We start from the raw sequence: 21,793 nt of genomic DNA, 5'->3' as shown, positions 1-21,793 counted from the left end.
GGCTATTATTGGTGTAAACATAAATTTTTTTAATTAAATTGTCGTAAAATAGATTTCAACTATAAAATAATATCTTTAAATTTTTTATATTCAGACTAATTTCTGTTCGAATCGGATAGATTCTATGGGTGGCAAAGCTCTAGCTAATTCTCATAAGATGTATACATGACGTTTATAGTGGCACTCATAATTAATAATTGTATAAAATTCAGCTCACGTAAGCAATCCTGAAACTGTTCATGATCCTTTTTCTTCATTCATTCTCCTATATAAACTCCTTGGCTCCTCTTCCCATTACAGAATCTCACAACATTCATAACCTTAAAACAATCAATCATCATCAACCTTAAACCATGCTTAATCCAAGTGATCATGATCTTACAGGAATTCAATATCTTGCATCCCAAAACCCTATTCAATACTCCCCTAATAATCTTGAATTCATGCACCAAATTACCAACTCGCCAACTTTCCATTTCAACAGACTATTAAACAACTTCTACAACAACCCTAATTACCTCCAAGCACCTGTTCAGGACTTGACGGGGGCTCAGCAGTCTTCGAGCAACAATTCAACTTCCGACGAAGCGGAGGATACCCAAATGATCGGCATAATCGACGAGAGGAAGCAGAGAAGAATGATTTCTAACAGAGAGTCTGCTCGCAGGTCAAGAATGAGAAAACAGAAGCATCTCGATGAGCTGTGGGCTCAAGTTGTTCGTCTTCGGAACGAAAATCATAAACTGATGGATAAACTGAATCATGTATCTGAGTCTCATGATCTTGTTCTTCAGGAGAATTCAAAGCTTAAAGAAGAGGCTTCTGATCTTAGACAAATGCTCACTGATCTGCAAATTGGTAGTCCGTTTACTGTCGGTGCTTTACGGGATCTTGAAGAGGTGATACCATGCAACACAGCTCATCTTAGAGCTGAATCTACAAATTTATCGATCTCTAGTTCAGTAGATTTGCTTCTTTAAATATGGAAACGGAGAGAGAATTATGCTTTTTTTTTGTTGGAGCAAAATAAGTAGTTTTTCTGTTCTTGGTTTTGTTGTATTTGATCAGAAAGAGACTGCTATAAATAACAGCTTTTCGTCATTCGAATAATATGGATCGATCACTAGCTTTTATTCGAAGTTTACCTGAAACTTCACAATTTTAGACAGAACATGAAATAACAATAGTGACAGATTGATAAAAATAAGTAGACAAAAACTAAAAGGATAATGGCGATGCATGATATGAAATATGTTATTACATCATTAGTCGACATTACGATAAGGATATGTTGCACGCGTACGAACTGTTGGGCCGTCAATAGCTGAAAAGGAGAAATTCATTGAGAAAATTAGGGAAAACACTCTATTTTTTAAAATAATAGTAAATTATATCTCAACAAGGAAAAGATAAAGAAAATACCTCACCTTTTTAACACTTTTATTTTTTTTACTCTAAACCCTTTTTTTATTATAATAATACTTATTTCCTATTATTTTTTTTACTTTAAGCATTTTATTTTTACTCTCACATGTGTCTCAGATTTTCTTCTCTCTTTCTTTTTCTTCTCCTTCTCCTTCATTTTTTCTTCTTCTCCATTTTCTTCTTCTTCCTCTTCATTTATTTGTTCTTCTTTATCACGCCGCCGCCGTTCCTTTCAATGATCCGTCATTATTCCGCCGTTGCTCCGCTTTCGCCCCGCCTTCGTTTCGTCTTCACTCCGCCGTTCTTCCATATTTTAGCGATTTTTCCTTAACTCGTGGTGATTATTACGATTTATTTTAACTCAGATCTATTTAGTTTAAGATCTGAAAATCTGCATTAAAAACGATTTTATGATGAAAAAAAAACGATTTTCTGCAGAAAAAACGATTTTCTGCAGAAAACAGCGCCAATTACATATTGTTATCACTATGACGTTATCATATCAATATCATAACACCACAGAGAAAAACGATTTTCTGTCAAGAAAAATGCTTGATTATCATTTCAGTATAATTAGCGTTAGCATAACTGTATCATAACGTTATCATATCGATACCATAATATTATACGGTTATGATAATAATATGATATAGTTATGATAAAGTACGTCATGATAATGTTATGATAATATTTTTTGATATTGTTATGATAAAGTATATTGTGATAATGTTATGATAATAATATGATAAGTTTATGATAAAAGGATAAGATATAGTTATGATAAAGTACGTTATGATAATGTTTTATGATACTGTTATGATAAAGTATATTTTGATAAGGTTATGATAATAGTATGATAAGCTTATGATATATAAAGTACGTCATGATAATATTTTATGATATTGTTATAATAAAGTATATTATGATAACGTTGTGATAATATAATGCTAGCATTATTATAATAGTATGATAAGGTTATCACAATATTATCATATAATAATCTGCTACATACGGTACAAATAATAACATGATAATAAGATGACAATGCAATATGATACATTGATAATCACATGATAAGGTGAAACTGTGATAATCATATGATAATGTAATACTGTGATAATCATATGATAATGTGATATTGTAATTTTGTCTAATATTATCCAGCAGTATCATCACATTATCATATATTAATCGGCTACATATGATACTGATAATGACATGATAATAAGATGACAATGCAATATGATATATTGATAACCACATGCTAAGATGAAGCTGTGATAATCATATGATAAGGTGATAATATTATGATACTATTATAAAACTGTAATCTAATTATGCATAAACTGCATAATATAAGTTTATGCAAAAATTATCATAAGGTTGATAAAATTATAATAATATTATGATATAGTTATGATAATGATAATATTATGATAAAATAGGTAAAATAATTATGCATAATAAGGCTATTATAATATTATGATAAGGTTATGAAAAAAATAGTTTTTTGCAGATCGTTTTTTTGTTGATTTTTATCTGAAACTAAAATAATTATTTTATAATTAGTTGCAGTTTGGAGAAAAACTATTTTTTTATATATTTTTTTTTATTATAGTCTTTTTAGATTCAGATCTGACATAGAAAAAATGATTAATTTGTGAGATAAAAAATCAATAAATTCAAAATTGATTGTAAATTTTTAAAATCAATTTAGGACGTTGAACATGATATTGTTTGAAAAAAAATGAAAGAGAAGACAAACAGGAAAAAAAATAGAAGAAAGAAAGAAAAAGATAAAAGAAGTAGAAAGATAAATAGAAAGAATAAAAAAAAGAAAGAGACATGGAAGAGACAAAAGAAGAAAGGAATGTCAGGTCATGTGTTTTATATACTGGAGTAGAATCACTAACTTTTGAACACGTAGAGTAATAACACAAAATTAAGAAAAGCGTGAGGTAACTGTTATAACTTTTCCGCGTTGATGTATATAGTCCTATTTTTTTTATATTTTAGGTAAATTAGTAAATTTCTCAAATTCTTTAGGTTAACCTAGTCCACCAAATAGGATTATGAATCATCCACAAATGATATGTCATGTGGCATAATTATAATAAATAATTCACTTATTTATTAACACATCATTTATTGTATTTAGAATTAAATTTAAAGACTCATTAATTGCAATGATGTGTTAATAAATGAATGGATTATTTATTATAATTATGCCACGTGGCATATCATTTATGGATGGTCCATAATCCTACGTGGTGGACTAAGTGCACCTAAGAATTTTTCGCTGAAAAGGGGATGAATTGGAGAAATACTTGTGTGAACCAAGTTCGCCACGTAGGATTATGAACTATTCACTTATCGATGGACACGTGTCAATAATAAATGTGATAGCCAATTATTAAATACCATATTAATTATAGTTAAAATATGATCAATAAATGTAATAATTAAATACCATATTAATTATAGTTAAAGTTCGTCTTAAGTCAAAACGAACTTTTCAAAATTACAAATTTCGACCTTTTATATTTATTTTTAGAAGCATTTGTTAAATTCTGAAAGTTTACATTCAGAGCAAATTGCTCTCAATTATCCACATATGTTATAATTTACACTTTCGCCATTTTTATTTAAAATCATATGATATAGTCTTGCACTTTTATTTTTGTTAACGTTTTATTCATTTCGTTCAGATTTGGTATTTGTCATTAAGTTAAAGGATTGAATTAAAAACAATAAAAGTTCAATTTAGGCCTTAATTTATATTTTTAAAATGTATAAAAAATAATTTTATTAGAAGATTTGGTGATCTAATGACTTCAATTTAATTTTAAACTTTTTTGAAGAATAGTTTTAAATTTTTTAATTTTAAAAAGTAAATAAATTAAAAAAATTTAAAAAGGTCTAATTGTAAAAAAAAAGGTAAAATAAATTAAATTAATTTTATTAAGTCACTGTATCTCATTAAAATATTATTTTTATTTATATTTATGTCAAAGAAAGTAAGATCTTAATTGAAATTTTAATTTTTTTTTAGTTATTCAATTAACTAACACCAAAAATTAATATAGACTAAAATGTTAACGGAACCAAAAATAAAGGACCATATTATTTAGAGTCAATTCTATAAAAACTCACGACCTTTACACGAAATTTCATTATAATTACGAAGTTTGCATATAAAACCACGACTTTTCATTTATTTTTCATATCTTTTATTTTAGTGTATTTTTTTTATTAAGTTCTTCATTAAACCATTAATTAAAGATTCAAATTGTAAATCGCACCAAATATTATTGTCTTTCAGTTAGAGTATGTAGGATTAGTAATATTTAGTCAGAAAGAATACACAGAATTTTACTTGGGTGATAAATTTGAAATAAAATGAAAAATTGTGTCTTTAAATGCTAACTTTTAAAAATCGTGATTAAAATAAATTTTTATGTAAAGGTTGTGATTTTCTATAAAATGAACCCTATTATTTATATAAACGATGACATATATAGAGATTTCAGAGTAATTTTTTTTTTGTGTTTATAATATATATTTCTTCCGTCTAATTTCAAAAGTAGAACTTGTTATGGATAAATGTGCATGATCACAATTTTCTTTCATTCTTCATATTCTTTTATTAATGAATTTTTTTAATATAGAAATAACTTTTTTTCTTAAAATATAGAGGTAGGTTTGTATGAATTTAGAGATATGAACTTGTTATGAATTTTTTTTAATTTAGAAATAACTTTTATTAATGAATTATGTTCAAGACTGATTTTTTTAAAAAAAAAAAAAAAATCCGCTGCTTTTGTGAGAGTTTCTATTTTCATGGAACATACTAATTATAAGAGGGAAACAAGGACTTTTCCTCAGGTGTGCTAAAAGATGATGATTTTGAAGAAACAAACTAAAAATGTATTGGCAATGGTGGAGCTTGTCTGAGCAAGTGTTGCATACAATAGCTAATAGAGATTGGGGAGCAAGAAGACAAATTATGGTGGAGATTCTGCTCATAGTGGCTCATCATCATCATCACCACACAAATTTAAATGATTAATTTGTAGTATAAATATATTAATAGGTCCAAAATATATTTGAAAAGGCTATCCACTAATTAGCACATCCTGCCTAACTTCACTTGTTCCTTTGTTTCACCATTTTTTTTATCATCGACATCACAACCTTCTGCAGATTATGCTTTCTTTTCGACAATGGCAGTTTATGTGAAATGTGTTCTGTTTTTTTTTTAGAAGATGAAAATGGCAGATGAGTTGTTAAGAGAATCCCACATTTGCTATTAAACTACACATATAGAAAAATTATGATGTTGAGGATTCAACAACTAATAGTAGTTGCTAGGTTATGATTAAATCTATGCAGCCCGCACGGGTTTGATCTAGTAGTCTAAGTCTCAGCCATCTGGGCGCTAAAGATCACGGTTCGAACTCCGGCTACGCCCTTTCTTAATACGGAGTGGTTGAGGTTGGATTGTTAGCTATTATAGAGTGAGTACTCGTCACAAAAAAAATTCTATGCATATTTTTATGTAGGTTATCAAATTTTAATTTTTGTTTGTGAAAATTATTTTCGATCTAATTTTACAAATATAGCTATCTAAATTAAAATGTTTATTACGTTAATAATTCAGTTACATGTCATGTAATTAATATCCATTTTAAATAAAATATATAATTCAATAGTCTTTATTGAGGTGATAATTGTACTTATTTTATAAGCCAAATAACTAAAAAAGTTAAATTTTTCATGAAAGTTACACAAAAATTCAAATTTTTAGAATTTTATCCAATTTAGGCTTAATCACCAAAAAATGCCAAACCTATACGTTTTGTGTCAATTATAGCCAAATCTTTAAAAATCACCAGATTTTGCCAAACCTTATATGTTTTGTTTCTTTTTAGCCATTTTTGAAGCGAACTGGTTTTTCTGACACCGTGTCGTCCACGTCACCGCCAACTAAGCAATTGGCTTGAATGACAGCTGGAATATTTAAATAAAGTTTGGCTATAACTGACAAAAAAAAATGGGTTTGGTATTTTTTGGGTGAATAAACCTAATTTTAAATTCAAGCCAATTTTTAAATTTAATAATTAGTAAATTAATTATATCATTTATGAAATTTATATATATTTAAAAATAATTAATATTTTCTATTTAATACTAATTAAAATTAATTTTAATTTTTTTATTGAACCTGATTAAATCAAATAAATTTATACTATAATATATTTTAATGAATATGTAATTAAAATAATGAATTAATGTATTACTTAGAAATTAATGTTGAATTAAATTTGGTGAAAGGGTTTAATGTTCATGATGATTTTGAATTTGATTTATTATTTTTAATGTTGTTGAGATCTTTTTATAACTGGGTTTAGGTAATAAATAAAAGAGAAAATAACAGAAAAGCCAGAATAATCACCCACTTTTTCACAAATTACCATTTCAATTCGTTTGTTTACTTCCTTGCAATTATTCTTTCATCAAATACCAGCTCCCATTCTTAGTTTTCAACCAACACCGCATTCTTCCCTAGCCAACACGTGTATACAATTCTCACATGTGTCGCCCTTCTGATTTTCATGTTCTTTCCTTCTTTATTGATTTTTTTACCGTTTTTTCAAATTTTCCCCGATTTCTCTCATTTCTTCTTCCCTCTCTCACACGATCTCTCTAATTTCAATCGTTTCTGCTTCTCCATTTACACTTTTCTTATTCCTTCCTACTTTTTAGCCATTATCAGTGTAGTGTCTACGTGAATTTAATTTTTAGGGCTCCACATTTGCTATTAACTGTATTACCTCTATAAATATCATCATGGTTATGTCTACAAGATCAACTCCTACAAAAGAAAAAATTGATTCTGTTGCTCCTGTCAAAATGAAGCGGAAATTAGTAAAAAAAGCGCAAAAAGATGTTGAAGGAAGTGTTGTTGCTTCTGCCTCTGAGAATGTTAAAGCAAAGAGCAAGAAGGTGGATGACACTGGTTTGAAAAGAAGGCGTTTGGCTTTTGATGCTGTACTTGATCCTAAGAAAGTTGAGAAATCCTTGCATATTGAAGAACCAACTCGTTTGGTTCAGGTATTTTTTTTATATGTGTATTTTTCATGTATAACAGATGTATTTTGATATGTTAGGTCATGTTTTGTTTTAAATTAGTTTATTAAATAAGCTTTTTTCATACATGTATCATTTATGTATATTATATGTATCTTACAGTTGTTTTCATTTTAAGTTTACATTTTTGATATGTTAGGTCATGTTCTGTTTTAAAATTAGTTTATGAAATAAGCTTTTTTCATACATGTATCATTTATGTATATTATATGTATCTTACAGTTGTTTTCATTTTAAGTTTACATTTGTAGGTTCTAAGATCTGTATTTTTTTAAATATTATATATGTATTTTATATGTTTTTTTACTGTAAAGTTATTTTGTATACAAATATTGTATTTTAGATTTATCATATTTATTTACTAATTGCATTTTTGTGTATCATTTGTGTATATTTCTAGAACTGGGACTACTTGTTAGATGTGGAAGATCGGTAAACTTGTAGAGTGACTATGCCATTAAATTTTAAATATATTGAGGACATCAAGAAAACTATGTCTGATACTCAGCTGGAACTTTTCAAAAAGACATTTCTTGGTCATTTTTTAGACTTGTCGCCGTTGTGTAATCAGCCTCAGCTTCTACATTCTTTGTTGATGCGAGAAGTGAAGCATCCAAATAATAGGGAATTGTGGTTTAAAGTTTATGGGCATAAACTGCATTTTAGTATTGAGGAATTTGCTGTGATTACGGGGTTGAACTGTGTTGGTGATTTCAATCCTGTTTCTTTTGCTCCATTACAGAATCGGTTGATTGATACCTATTTCCCAAATAGTGAAGTTACTCGAGATGGATTGGGTGTCATATTTTTGAACAAGGTTTTCAAGTTGGATGAAGACGCGGTTAAATTGGCTGTAATTTATTATGTTGTGTAATGTATGTATAATGTATGTTATTCTGATATTGAAAGTTATTATGTTGTATAATGTATGTATCTTACATATATAATAAATATATCTAAACTTAACATGTTACCAGCTATGCATATATAAATGTTCTTGTGATACTGAATGTAATACTTGTGTATCATTTATGTGTCAGACTTGTATAAAATATGTATCTGCAATTAATATCATATCAGATATGTATGTTCTATGCAATTAGAAATTGACATACAACAATCTTTAATGTATTAGAATTGTATATAATACTTGGAAATTTATAATAGAATAAAAAATACTGAAAGAAATGATAATCTAGGTAGCTTTAGGCATGTTTCGGCATGTTTTCCTATTATGTCCAGCTTGTCCGCATTTTCCACATTTCCCTTTTTTCGGATTTTCCCACTTTGACGTGTACCTACTCTTTTTAGGCCTTCCAGTTCTTGTTCTATGTTGGGGTGGTAAGACAATCATGTTCTTGATATGTTCTGGAATAATCCATTCTTCTTCCTTCTCCAATGGATATACGGTTTCAGAATATGTCGCTAACATAGCTGCATTTGTATAGTATCTTGAACAGTACGCATAAGGTTCAATCTTCTTGTCGGCTAGAAATGCTACGTCATGTTTACAAGGAATTTCATCGATATCAAACTTTTTTCATGTACATGTTCTCTTGACCATATTGACTGTGTATTTTTTACCATTCTCGAGAACTGTTATGATATCATCTGAAGATGGTTTCACCTAGTATAATAAAAACAATATCAAGATACCGTTTATATACATATTTGATACATAGAAGAGACAAATTTATGAAGTTCACAGCAAGTCAGATATATAAAATATACATACAACATAAAATAGTGTTTGTACTTTACAATATGAGATTTGCATACCTGTAGTTTCAGTGAATTAATGTAATTGACGCTTTCAGATACCATTTACATGTATCATCGATACATTTTATAAAAATGTTCTTTTGACATGATTTAACTGTCTTTTGCTGGTAGTGATTATTAATTGCATGAAGTCGTAAGCATGCTTGAAGAGTTGCTTTATCTTTGAAAGGTTGTGCAACTGTCAGATCTATATCTTACAGTGGATCTGATACTGATTCTTGATTTTGATCATTGTTACAGTCTATTGTATCAATTGCAAGAAGTTTTGTATGCTGACCTATTTCGACGAATGTATCAGACATGTATCAATCATGTATCGATACGGTATCTTGATCTATCTTTGATTGTAAAATAGCTGTTGAAACACTTGATGATGCATCTGGAAGAATTGTTTGTATCTGGTTAGTATCACTGATAACTACTATGTAGAGAGGATACACAGTGAAATCGATTTCCTTTTTCTTGATTTTTAAGTAAAATCTGAAGTTTGAATCATCACTGATTTTAAGTGGTGGATATTGAATCTTTACTTGATATTTTACCTCAATATTCTGTTTTTTCAAATTTATCTGTATTTCTTGTGCTATTATGTGTAGAAGATCCAAATATGTAGAGTTGTGAGAAATCAAGACACCAATAACTTCAAAATCTGTATATTGAACTGCTTTTACCCATTTGCCTTTGTATTGTATCATCACTGGAATAGAGTCCACGATGATACAATATTGAGATACAATATGTTGAATGATGATACAATATTAAGGAAGAACATGATGCTATTTTTGAGGAAGAAGACGATAGTTGAAGATTTGATTCGATATCTTTTGAAAAGGAAAAAAATCCTATGTTTGTTTAATTTCAGCGCATATCCCGTGGTTGATTCTCCCTAATAATAATAATCTCTCTATTACACGTGTCTTCATATAATAGGGATGGTGGTGGTGTAAAGTTTTTATGTTTTTTTGTAGGAATGTAAAATAGATAAGTTGGGTGGTAATTTGTGAAATAGTGAGTCATTATTGTGGCAATTTTGTGATTTTCTCTAAATAAAATAGTTATGTGTAAATTAAGATAAGTTTTTGGTTATACCGAGTAAAATGACATATGCGTTTATGCTTATAAACATCATGATATATATTGATTACACCACAATGAGTCACTTTTTAAAGAAAAAAAATGAGAAAATAATTACACTCGTCCTTTAAATAAGCAGTCTATTCAGTGATTATTTTTATGTTTATGTGTGTATAGTTGAATTAGAACAGTATCGTATGTTTGTTGTATATATTACTCTCAGATTGTTCGTCGGAAGACGAACAATTGGGTCTCAAACGGTGGCGGTGTCAAAGAACCGACCACTGGAATTTAAAAAAATAAATTTTAAGATGAATATGACATTTTTTGTTTTTTATAGAATTTAAATTAATTATATATCCATCAAATATGTAAAAACAATTATTACAATTATTTAAATTTAGTAAAAAAATAAATTAATTTTAATTAACGTTAAATAAAAATATTATATTTTATATATATGAATTTTATTATAATATAATTAATCATTTAATTATCTAATTTTAAAATTAGTTTTATTCATCAAAAAATACCAAATCTATCATTTTGTGTCAGTTATAGCCAAAATTTATTTAAAAATTTCAACTGTCATGCCAACCAATTGCTTAGTTGGCGGTGGCGTGGACGACACGGTGTCAGAAAAACCGGTTCGATTCAAAAATGGCTAAAAAAGAAACAAAACATATAAGGTTTGACTAAATCTGGTGATTTTTAAAGGTTTGGCTATAATTGACAAAAGACGTATAGGTTTGCCATTTTTTGGTGATTAAGCCTCCAATTTATCCTGAAACACATGATTTCGTTTCAATAATGTCCAATTAAATAATTTCTTATGTGGCGCTGATGTGTGGCAATACCACATCAGTGCCATGTAGGCGCCACATGAACAAAATCACGTAATTGGACATTATTGAAACGAAATTATGTATTTTAAGACAAATTGGATAAAATAAAAAAGTTTTTGATTTTTGTGAAAATTGTTTTTCAAAAATTTGGGCTTTTTTGGTCCTTTGACCTACTTTATATGGCTACATAATCAAAGGTAAGTCAGGAATATTTTATAAAATATAATTTAAAACTTAACGATCTTAAAAAATTTAATATTTAATATATTTTCTGAATAGTTTGAAAGTTAGGTGACCATAAAATATTTGACCTTGGAAAGGCATGAGACATTTTCATATTATTATTTATAAAAAAATGGGTTTATATATCCAAAATAACGTTGCAATTTTAAATATTAGTGTCGGTTTACGTTTTCACACATGATCCGTAATATGATTTCTCAAATAATGATAATTATATTTATTATGGATTAGGATAATTGTATTTATATTTAGTTAATAATAGTTTTAATATCTATAAATTGTATTTAAGTGTAAAGTATCAAATAGTAATTAAAATGATAGTTAATTAAGAATAGTTTATAGAAAATATATATTAAAAATTAAATAATAATTATAATAGTATTTCATTAGAAATAGTTTATATTAATTAGAATTTTACATGATTAAATAACAATTAAAATGACAATTATTAAATATTTAAAATAGCTATTTTTGTAAGTATTATAGCTAGACAATTTTATTTTAAAATAGTATTTAAAATATTTATTTTACTTAGTACTCTAACTCTAATAATTATTTTAAATATTTTTTAATTAATAATTATTTTTTAAAATAAAACAGATATTAACATATATGTCTATTCCTCATAAATAATTGATAGTTTAGTTTATTAATGTTATATAATTTATGAACATTAAATATAATCAGTAAATAAAAATAATAAAGTGTCTAAGTCATAAAATAAAATATGTTTTAATCTCTTAACTTAGTATTGGTAATCGATTGGTCCGTTATTAGAGAAAAACTAATACAATTTTATTTTTATTAATTAGATTAAATTATGTTATTTTATTTTATTTTTGCAAAATTTTTAATCTAAGATTTATTTTTCGGTTACATTGTAATTGTGTGGATATAATGGTTTTTTTATTTATAAATAATCATTATAAAGTTGACTTGTTAGTCTCAATCATTTTTGTTCTAAGCCTAATGTGCAATAAGAAATTCAGCGTCATTTTTGACAAGAAAAGAATTATTCTGTTCGATTTTGTTTCGATCTGAATCAATATTATATACTTAACATATTTATGTAGCAGACAATGCCAATTGCTCCGTATCCTATCTCTATGGAATCGAAAAATTAATTAAAAAAAGAAGACAATTTACAGTTTATCTATTAATTTGCTTTGGCATATGCTTATCTTGGACTAGAAGCAATGCGTATATTATACAAATTTACAGCCTCAAAATTACAGCTCTGTTTCATTATTATTTATTAATAATACACAGAATCATATTTTTCTACTTTTTATGTGGTATATGATAGCATAGAGTTAAGTGGTCATATATAGGTATGAAATTAAGTACTCAATGTAATATATAGAATAAAGGATCGCTTTACCTTCTAAATTTGGCACAAAGTATCAAAATTTCCAAATTAGCAAAACTGGATTCTTTCTACCCCAAACTTGTCAAAACCGGCTCAAAAAATATCCTATGCTGATGTGGCACTTTAAATGGAGAGTGAAATTTATAAATATCATAATTTATTCTAATTAATTATAATTAAACTCTAATTAACCATAATTAAACTCTAATTAATTCAAGAGCCTTTTTGAACTTTTTTAAAAAAATTGTTTTTTGATTTCCGGCAAGGAAGCTCCTCCTCGCCGGATCTGGGTTCGTCTCAGGCGAACCTAGAGCCATATGGGTTCTCCTGAGACAAACCCGTTTGTGTCTGGGATCGCGTTGCCTCTGGGTTCACCTCAAGTGTTTTGCAACCCGAAAGATTTCGGGGGAGGGGTCATTTTATTTTTTGTATCTGAAATAATGAGGTTCAAGAGATGAGATACTGTAATACCCCGTGTTTTGAAACTTGATTTGTCAGTTTGGTTATCCGTTACAAATTGGTTGTTTTCTTGCATTCGTTGTTATTTTGCATTTCAAAATTTTTCTTGTTATGTTTCGAAGATGATTCTGAATGATTATATGTTAGAAGTAACACTTGTGATACCTTGGTTGTGTCTTTTTGAGTGTCTTATAAGTATGTATCACATGATCTCGTATGTATTTGATGTTGATTCGATTTATTTTCGGGTATATATCAAAACAGCATTCGCATGTTTTCCAGAACTGCACTGTTTTAGTAAAACGTTGATATCTCGCAATTGAAATGTCGGATCAGGCCCATTTTTTGATATGTTGTTCATAAGAGTATTTTCTAGCATGAGTAAAATTTTCACGTTGTTTGGATTCTTATAACTCTGAAAATGATAATTGAACCGTGGCTTTTATCAAAGCCCATGTAAAACCTGCATAAGTCTATTAATAGACCCTTATTTTCATGTGAGCAGCCCCCTTTTCTTTTCCACAAACCCTAAAGCGAATATCTTCATAAACAATAGACATTTCTTTTGTTCTAACAAGTCCGGATGCGATTCATTACGCTAAGAACTTGATTTTTCATCATACTCGCAAGATCTACGCGATTTCTACGTTATGTTCTTCGTTGGTGGCTTGTAGATCCAATTGTTTTTGGTCCATCCCTTTGAACCTTGGGTTAATAAATCAATTATAATCTTGTTCATCATTCTTAGATAATGTTTTTACTCCTAATTGATTTATGGATTCGTTGTTGTGTGATTTTGCCTAGAAATGCATAATATAGGATTTTGATGGATTGAATTGTTGTTATTGATATGCTATATTTGAGCTACTGATCTCATTTGATTAAATGATGGGTTATACATATATAATCTGATGTTATAAGTTTTGGAAAGAGTTTGGCATGATTCAATAACGAATTGGTGTAATTAAACAATGATTAGGCGATTTCTAGACTTGTGCGAATTGGATTCGTTTAATGAATTATTTAAATGGTTGAATCCAAATTGATTGATTATTAGGTGTTCTTATATAAATAGCTACTGATATAAAAAGTTTTTATTTGTAAATGAGAATCGAAATTGGTTTGATTTGTAAAAATTCTACGATTTGCGAAAATGGCGATTTTAAGGAAATTGAATGTTACGAATTCAATATGGTTTTCAAATTCTATACCTACTGATATAATATATTCTAATTGATGTTTTAAAGGTTTTAAATCAGTAGTAACATACTTTGTTTCATCGATTGTTGGTTTTGAATCATTTGGCTAGTTTAGGCAATTTTCGGTAAAATTGTCATACTTGATTATTTGAGTGCTTTGACCTAATTTTGATTTAAATTAACTTATTAAAGGCTGGAAAATATGTTTTGGAAATGATTTTAACTTATAAAAGATGTTAGTTTACCTTAGATTGTCTTGATAATCGATGATTGTCTTGGCATTTGAGTTGTGGATATTCTTATAGAATTTTAAGGCAATTTTAAGTATATACTTCAGATATGAGTTTAGTTAATTTAAAATGATTGAAATCATGTTTAGTTACACTTAAGGTGTTTTATTTGAGATGTATGAACTTCGGGTGAAAGTGGCCAAGTGTTGGCAATATTGTTGTATTTTGTTGTTATGGTTTTGACTTGTGTTGGGTTAAACTTATAGTGAGTTATTTGTTTTCAAATACATTGGTTTGGTTTTAAAGGATTTAATTTTGGATTTTATTCTGATTGGGTCGGGTTAGACTTGTGTTGCCAGACATGTTGTGTTAAGCATATAGTTTATATATGGCTAACACGTTACTCTGGGATTTCTTGGATATCGAAAGGTGTTGTTTGAATTATATTACTCTGGATTGTTTTTAAAACGAGAACTCACCTAAACTTAACTAGTTATTGTATTGGTTGGATATATAATGTATTTTGGCTTTGGGCTTACTGTGTTTTGAATGTTATTCTTTAGTTGTGTTAAGATACTAGTCCTATATGGTGTCTAGTGATCTTAGAGTTAGGGGTTGTTCGGATTTTAACTTATATATTGTTTTAGACCCGTCGACTGCTCGTGCTTCGGAGTCTACGCAGGGTTAGCTGTTTGCCAAGATTCATGTGGATAGCAAGCAGTGAGTTTGTAGTGCTATTTGCCGCCTTATTAAGTACCGCAATTTATTTTAGTATTATAAATGCTTTTAAACTGTTTTAAGCGATTATGAATCTGGATTGAAAAGAGTCACTCGATAGGCTTGTATCGAGACTGTGCGTACCGGTAAGTACTCTGGGATCGGCAGACAAATGTCTTGTTTACGCTGGTATATGACGAGGATATGTTCCCGTCCACTCTGGGTTTATCAGTATGCTATGTCATACTTACGCTGGGATCATTTCAATACTGCTTTCCATAATCATATTATATTAGTATAAAATGTTTTGATTTAAGGGTTTTAAACTTAATAAATGTAAATAGTATTGCGAACTCATCTCAGTATATCTGACCCCATTGTTTTCCCAAATTTTTCAGATTTATGATTTGAAAGCTGGTCCACTCCGATTTTTTAGATTCGTCAAAAGTTTTTTTATGTTATTTAAACTAGTTACTGTTTTCGAACTCGTAAACCGCAGTAGAACTAGTTTATATAGTACTTTGGTTATTGCACATTGAGATTGTCGGTTTGTTTGATTGTTTATTATTGGCATGTTTACTCTGAATTATTTTATTATTATATTTAAGGCATGCGGTTGAGCATTTCAGATATTAAATTATTTATATTAGAACTGTGATATAAATTGCTAGATTTAGGTTGGAGTTTCGGTTGCCCCCGAGCAGTGTTCTGCAGGTTTATATGTTTGATTGTTTTCCGCAAGACTTGCTACGGATTTTGATACGACTTATACCCATACCCTAGCGCCGGTCACGATTCATGAAATTGGATCGTGACAGATACAGACGCATCTAGGTTGGGTTCGCCTCAGGCGAACCAGATGCAGACGCATCATGGGGCGAACCAGATGCAGACGCCTCTTGGGAAGAACCAGATGCAGACGCATCATGAATTCGCCTCAGGCGAACCCGTGTGCATGAGGCGAGCCAATATGCGTTTCTCAGGCGAGGAAGAGCTTCTCCTCGCCTGAGAACGGAAAGTTTTTAAATTTTTTTATTAAAAATATAAAATATGGAATTAACTTGATATATAAAATTTTGAAATTAAAAGGACTAAATATTTTTTTAATTATTAAATATTAATTTAAAATGTTAAACAAAAATTTTGAATTTTTTACCATTAAAAATCACCTTGAAAAATAAATCCATTGTTAAAACAGGAGAGTGATCTCACTAAGTTTACCTTCTGCCACTTCTAGCGCCGTATCTTATTTAGGGAAGGGTCTTCCTTGGCCAAAATCATCTCTTTAATTTCAAATTTCTTCTAATCTTCCCTTTTTACACTAAATAAATAAATTTTTATACTATATTGTTATTTTTTTTCTTTTTTTTTCTTTGTTCATCTACCCTTTTAAGGGGTTTTATTTGCCCTATATGGATTTATTTTCTTCAAGTGGTGAATTTTGCAAATTTTCCGGCGTTTCCGGCTTCACCAAATCCGGCGTCTATTAGGTATCCGCAACATCTATGGCATTTCCGTGACATCTCCGGCTCATGCTTCCCTCCACCACCTTTAGAGTCCTCCTCTGCATATTCGGTATTTTCCGGTGTTTGCAATTAATTTTAATTTTTAGATTATTAAATCTATGACTATTTTATAACTTTATTATTTATTTAATTATGTTTAAACATATTATAAATTAAAAGCACATGACATATCAATAAAAGACAGCGTTACAATTGATAAGTTTTAGATGAAGAGAATTTATGGATTTATATAATCAATGAATTCAAACTATTCAACGCAAAATTATTATAAATATAAAAAACAAATAATCCTATTAAATAAATTATTAGTTAATTAATATTTTGATTCATGGAGTCATTTAGTTTCGCAAATTAAATTACAAAACCTTTTATTATGAATGTTATGTTTAATTAAACGCTTAAATTTATAAATCCATAGATATAAAATTTAGCAAAATTCATCTAAACAAAGTAACAATAAACTCACACTATTTCTCAAATCACAACAAATTAAAATGTTTGTTCCATCAAAAGGATATATAGTTCATAACTATAAGAAATTGGTCAAAAAAAAAAACAAATGAAGAAACAAAATCATGGTGTTATGTCTTGAGTGTAGATGTAGTCTGTATGTACATCCAAGAACCTCCTAATCACACACTCTTCACTTCCTAAACCTGCACATCCATCATCCTTATTGGTGCTTAATCCATCCTTAAACACACAAAAATAAAAAATAAAATAATCAGTAATCAAATACCTATAGTATTATGCATATAGTAAACCATAATATCATTGATAATTTTAGTTTTAAACTAATAAAAAAATAACTTACAGTAGATGAAGATGAAGAGAAAGAAAATGGTATTTGTTGCTTGGCTATGGTGGTGGTGGTAGATAATAATATCCTGGATTCTCCACTTGAGAGCACCAACAATATTACCAGTGTGAGAAAACTCAGTTTTTTTGCCATTTTTTTGAGGACTTGTATGTAAAGAAAAGAACAAATATATAGGCAAATGTAGACAAGTGAAATTTTTAATGGTTATAAATGTAAGGCATTGAGAAGTGAGACTTTGGATTCGGGGTGAGGTGAATGCATGAAATTAATAACCCAAAAGTCAAATTTGGGGAATCAATGCCCAAATTAATATCCTAGGAAACATCACTATTTACAGTCATTCATTTTTGACGATGCAAGTAGTGATGATATGGGGTTAGTTGTAGGTTAATGGTGCTTCGTAATTTCACATGTATTCATTAGAAGACGGCTTAAAAGGCTTATCAAATTTATTTTTTTAAAAAGGTTTAATCATTCAAAAGCTCTCTATTTTTTTTTCAATTGCACTGACGTTGGAAAATTTTCTCAAAACCCCCTCCAGCTTTAGATTCCTTTTTAATTGTACCTCAAAGTATTAAATTGACATCTTTTTACTTGAAAAAATTTTAAAATAATTTTTTATTTTTGATCTATATTCTAATTAAACACTAATATTATTAATAATCATTCTTCCTAAAATTATATCTAATAACTTTTTAAAATCAAAACTATAAAAAATTTCAATTTAGAATACAATTGAAAAAAAATCTAAACATGGGGGGATTTTGAGAGAATTTTCCTACGTCAGGGTGCAATTGTAATGAAATTTAAAAGTGGAAGGGTTTTGAGAGAGTTTTTCAATATCAGAGTGCAATTGAAAAAAATAAATTAAAGGGGAAGGCTTTTGAGTGATGATGTCTTTTAAAAATGCCTCAATAATTAATTATTAGAAGAACAATCCATTTTCAGGTCCTAACATTATTTTTTTTTTATTTTTTATATTGAATCCTTGTACTTTAATTTATAGAGGTTGGATCCTTAACTTATTTTTATATTTTGATTCAAATATATCATAAAATAAAATAAAAGTACAAATAATATTAAAAGTAAAAGTATATTATTAATTTAACCGGCTGGGCGAAAACATGTAGTTTCATTGGTTAGGTTAATAGTTTTGCGTCACCATGTTTTTGTTATAAAAATACCTGATTAAAATAAAATTAAAAATCTATCTTTATATATTTTTTAAAGGCCTAATTACTTAAAAATCACCCACCTTATAACTCTTTTTCATTTATAGTATGACCTAGGAAAATTTTCAATTGTACCCTATTTTCGATTTTTATGTTTCATCTCTACCTAATGAGTTGAATTGACCTATTTTTTTTTGAAAAAAAGTTTATATTAGTCCTTCATTTTTAATCTATATTCTGATAAAACGTTAATGTTAATCATTTATGTATCTTGTTTTAAATATTTTTATTCTTAAATTAATTAAATTATCAAAAATTTTAATTTTAGGGTACAAATTAAACATAAAAATCGAAAATAGGGTACAATTGAAAACTTTCCTAAGTCATGATATAAATAAAAAAAAGTTATAAGGTGGATGGTTTTTAAGTAATTAGGCCTTTTTTAAATGATAGTAAAATCTAATTACATCAAATGTTAATGGAGACTAGCAGAAATTATTTAAATAGACAATCAACGGCCCGGTTAGAGTCGGGGTTCGAACCCCGACCTCGTGCACTTGGGGCTATTAGGCCAAGCCTTCAGTGAAGTGCGGGGTTGTAAAAATAAGTTATATCTAAGTGTTCGGTTTTTAATAATTTTCATGATCATGACAAGCCATGTTCACTTAAGGACGGAAAATCAATTCTCATCCATGTTAAAGTGACCAAAACTAGCTCGATAATCCCACTCACTATGAGCTCATGCACCATTAGTTTAAATATATTACTAAAATAGATTATAATTATGGATAAATAATTATTTTATTTTATTTTATTTTTATAATCAAAATTAGTGTTCGGTTTTTAATAATTTTATTTGATTAATTAAATGTATAAAACAAAATAAATTTAAATTTATTCGCATTGGCTAAAAATATTTATCCTAGTCTCTAGTTTTGATGATTACATAAACCCACCAGTGTGTTTTGTTTAAGTGTTGTAAGGCGCATGATTTAAAAGACTCTTGATTATTCTTTCTTAAAACACAAGCAATATGAAAGGAGGGTATAGCTTGGAAAATTCCAGCTCAGCAGACACAATCAGCTTTATAGTGTATCTTGTATCAGACAATTAAATTGGCAGTGTACATACTTTGTCACTATTTAACAGAATAAGCTCAACCTGATTAGCCAGTTCAGTCTCGAATAGGCCCCTCCTTTTGTCAGATTGTACACCTTGCATTAAGGAGAATAATAGAAGAGATATTGAAGATGTGACTCAACCTTACTCTATAGAGGATTCTTGCAGTTTATATAATTTTTCCATTTGCAAGGGTGTGGAACATCAAGTGAGAGAATCAACCACCAACTTTGTGCTTCAAACTTGGTCAATCTCTCTTAAAAGAACTAGGATTATTTTTGAATGGGTACTTATCATCACTTTTTGTAATCTGTTTGTGAGTTACAGACTAGTTTTCAAGTAGAACTAGATTTATATTATCTAAGAGAAATAGTTTGTTGAAGCCAACAAATTAGCTTGCAAGTTATACACTAGCTTCCTGATAGAACTGGATTTGTCTTATTAAGCCTTTTTCTCTATCTTATAATAGAGATTGAAGAGTGGAATACTTAAAGATGTGGATCCTTATGTAGTGGATGTATACTGAGTTGTCGAACCACTATAAAATTGGATGTTCTGATTTATGCGTTTATTTATGTTTAATTAGCCTATGGTAAAATTGTTTTATGAAGGATTTTTCAAACTAAATTATTTTTAATCTACTAAATTTTAATACTTGCTAAAAATGTTTTTAGTTAATCTTACATTGCTCTCAAATTGATCCATATTTATTATCTTGTAAAGACTTTATATTTATCATCTTGAGCTAACCCATTAGAATGATTGTGCATTTAGTATTTCGATGCGGTTCGGTAGTTGGCAAAACAAAACCGATTCTTTGATAACTAGTTGTTCACTTCGACGATAACAAATTTTGTTTTTGATTATTATTTATCTATATTAGGGGGTTGATATAGTGTTAGTATCTTTTTATTTCCGAAACCTTCGATCGCAGCAGTGATCAAGAAGGGGAAAAGGCTTCATACGAAATAGAGTCGTCACTTATTCTATTCCTGAATAAAGTCAAGAAAAATAGGGTGTCTTGTAAGACAATTGGCGAAAGTCCTCTCCAGTAATAGAAATAACTCGTGAAAAAAAGAGAGCAAATGCCATGGTGGTTGTTCAAGAAAAAAAAATTGTCATCAGAATAACCGTAAAAAGGAAACGAAGTTAGTCCTTCTTTTTTGCTCTTCTTGGGCGTTCTTTCTCCCTTTCTCATTTCCCGATGGTTTACGGTTATAAAAAATTAAAATCAAACCATAGTTTTATGACTATTAACCAAAATATTTTATTACTGATATTTTTATTGGTTTGGTACGGTGTTCGATTTTTAATTTGATTTTGAGCCTCAAAAGAAACCTATTTTAAATTATTGATAAAACTTGTCTATAATAAACAAAAAAATAATTTTTACATATAAAAAAAGGCTAACCCTTTTAAAAAAAATCTCCACCTTTTAGCCACAATTCTATCACACCTTCACGTTGCAAAACCACCAAATATGCCAAATTACGACATTTCAATTGCACCCTCAAATATTAAAATCCACACCTTTTGATTTCAATTACACCCTTAAGCATCAAATTGACCTTTTTTCAATATTTCACATTTTAATAAATACACTAAATGATCCTCATATTTATAAAATGAAAAACCCATCTTCTTTATATTTTCAAAAATTACT

General features: G+C 28.6%; 3 protein-coding genes across 3 annotated transcripts; 1 reads left to right on the top strand and 2 right to left on the bottom strand.

Moving 5' to 3' along the window:
* The first annotated feature begins 225 nt into the window (after positions 1 to 225).
* On the top strand, positions 226 to 1,110 carry LOC126674000 (basic leucine zipper 43). The gene has a single exon (XM_050368353.2). It carries the CDS (start codon positions 354 to 356, stop codon positions 978 to 980), a length of 627 nt encoding a protein of 208 aa, XP_050224310.1. The 5' UTR covers positions 226 to 353; the 3' UTR covers positions 981 to 1,110.
* A 7,660-nt stretch (positions 1,111 to 8,770) lies between these two features.
* On the bottom strand, positions 8,771 to 9,399 carry LOC126672847 (uncharacterized). The gene is made up of 3 exons (XM_050366799.1): positions 9,355 to 9,399; positions 9,124 to 9,202; positions 8,771 to 9,072 (listed from the first exon to the last, which is right to left on the bottom strand). Exons 1-3 carry the CDS (start codon positions 9,397 to 9,399, stop codon positions 8,771 to 8,773), a joined length of 426 nt encoding a protein of 141 aa, XP_050222756.1.
* An 8,072-nt stretch (positions 9,400 to 17,471) lies between these two features.
* On the bottom strand, positions 17,472 to 18,004 carry LOC126674003 (phytosulfokines-like). Its single transcript, XM_050368356.2, has 2 exons — positions 17,834 to 18,004; positions 17,472 to 17,712 (listed from the first exon to the last, which is right to left on the bottom strand). Exons 1-2 carry the CDS (start codon positions 17,969 to 17,971, stop codon positions 17,593 to 17,595), a joined length of 258 nt encoding a protein of 85 aa, XP_050224313.1. The 5' UTR covers positions 17,972 to 18,004; the 3' UTR covers positions 17,472 to 17,592.
* Positions 18,005 to 21,793: the final 3,789 nt, after the last annotated feature.

The sequence above is a fragment of the Mercurialis annua genome, linkage group LG3 (genome assembly GCF_937616625.2).
Source record: "Mercurialis annua linkage group LG3, ddMerAnnu1.2, whole genome shotgun sequence".
Lineage (NCBI taxonomy): Eukaryota > Viridiplantae > Streptophyta > Magnoliopsida > Malpighiales > Euphorbiaceae > Mercurialis > Mercurialis annua.
This window is presented reverse-complemented; position numbering and strand designations above follow the sequence as displayed.